Raw genomic sequence first — 1,854 nt, 5'->3', positions numbered from 1 at the left:
AGAAAGAAAGAAAGAAAGAAAGAAAGAAAGAAAGAAAGAAAGAAAGAAAGAAAGGAGGGAGGGAGGAAGGGAGGAAGGGAGGAAAGAGATCAGTGTGCCTTGGGTAAAATATTTGTAAAACACATATGTGATAAAAGACTTATATCCAGAATATACAGAAAATGTCTACAACTCAATAAGCAACCGAATCAAATGGTCAAAAGATGTGAATAGACATTTCAGTAAAGAAGATATACAAATGGCTCTAGGCACGTGAAAAGATGCTCAGTATCATTAGTCATCAGGCAAATACAAATTTAAAAACCACAAAGAGATGCCATTCATACTACTATTGGTTAGAATAGCTATAATAAATAAGACAGAGTAACAAATGTTGGCAAGGATGTGGAGAAATTGGAACCCTCCTGCATTGCTGATGGGATTATAAAATGGTTCAACCATTTTGGAAAACAGACTGGCATTTCCTCAAAAGTTGAGTATAGAGGTACCATATGACACAGAAACTCCGCTCCTAGGTACATACCCGAGAGAAATGACAACGTATGTCCACATGAAAACTTGTCCACAAATGTTTATGATAGCATTTTTCACTGTAGCCAAAAAGTAAAAATAAGCTAAATGTCTATCAACCAGATAAATGGATAGACACTATGTTCAGTGATGAAATGATGGTCAGTTTTTTAAATTATTTTCTACATTTTCTTTAATGATTTAACATTAAATGTTTGAAAATACTTTGTAAGGAGTATTTTTTAATGCAAGAGATAACTGATGACCCAACCCATTAAGGCTTTTGATATGCCCTGTGGATCCTACCTAGGACATACTGTTCTTTTCTGAATGCAAATCTGTATTCATCTCAGAGAGCTTGTGCTATGCTAAGTACTGCCTCACAACAATCTTGTAATTTAATTAACTACTAATAAATTCATCTTACAAATAAACTGAGATGTAGAAAGATTAAATAATTTTAGGGTCACCTAGCTAGTAAGTAGTAGAGCTAAGTTTTAAATTTAATCTTCTGTTTCCCGAGTATGTGCTCTTAGCCACCAGGTTATACTACAGTGATGCTTTCCTTCAGATATTTTTCTTATGCTTTGTTTTGTTTTTCTCCATAGGGGTCCAGATTTTATGGAAATGAGCTCAAGAAAGAAAAGCAGGTCAACCAACGAATTGAAAATATGATGCAACAAAAAGCTCAAATCACCAGCCAACAGCTAAGAAAAGCACAATTACAGGTATTAATTAAATTGTTAAATAAAGTGGAAGTTGTAGAATAGTACTTGACAGTTAAAATGTATTGTCAAGTCATAACTGAAAAGATGAAATGTAAATGTTTATTATATTGTAAAACATACATATTCAGCAAATGAACATACGTTGCTGAGTGTTGCTCTGCTCATTTACATAAAGACTCCACACCTAGACATTGTCACCTCTATTATACAGATGAGTAAATGAAATCTTAATTAGGTTAAGTAACTTGCCCAGCTTGATAGGACAGGTAGTTGGCAGAACGAGGATTTAATCCAAAGCCTATGTTCTTTTTATTGGATACATACTTCACAGCTAGAAAAAGGCCACAGGATAAATGTGGCATGTTTCTGCAATGCTGATGTTGCAAAAAATATTTGAGAAATATGTTAACTAATTAAATTGGAAAGTAACTTAAAACATAACCATGTTATAGTAAAATAAAAAGTCACACTATAGATTAGAATGCCAAATGTACATGAACTTTTAAGATAAAACACGGGGGGGGCGGAGCAAGATGGCCGAATAGGAACAGCTCCAGTCTCCAACTCCCAGCGCAAGCGACACAGAAGACCGGTGATTTCTGCATTTTCAACTGAG

General features: G+C 34.5%; 1 protein-coding gene across 1 annotated transcript in view; it reads left to right on the top strand.

Moving 5' to 3' along the window:
- The window catches only part of POLK (polymerase (DNA directed) kappa), a 90,172-nt gene that overhangs the window by 34,324 nt on the left and 53,994 nt on the right, over window positions 1-1,854 (top strand). The window contains exon 3 of the mRNA XM_011959237.1: window positions 1,119-1,238. Within this exon, the coding sequence (XP_011814627.1) occupies window positions 1,119-1,238 (120 nt within the window). The remainder of the gene's footprint in view (window positions 1-1,118; window positions 1,239-1,854) is intronic.

This window comes from Colobus angolensis, unplaced genomic scaffold (genome assembly GCF_000951035.1).
Source record: "Colobus angolensis palliatus isolate OR3802 unplaced genomic scaffold, Cang.pa_1.0 Scaffold49, whole genome shotgun sequence".
Classification (NCBI taxonomy): Eukaryota; Metazoa; Chordata; class Mammalia; order Primates; family Cercopithecidae; genus Colobus; species Colobus angolensis.
Note: the sequence above shows the minus strand (reverse complement) of the source record. Positions and strands in the feature narration are given on the sequence as shown.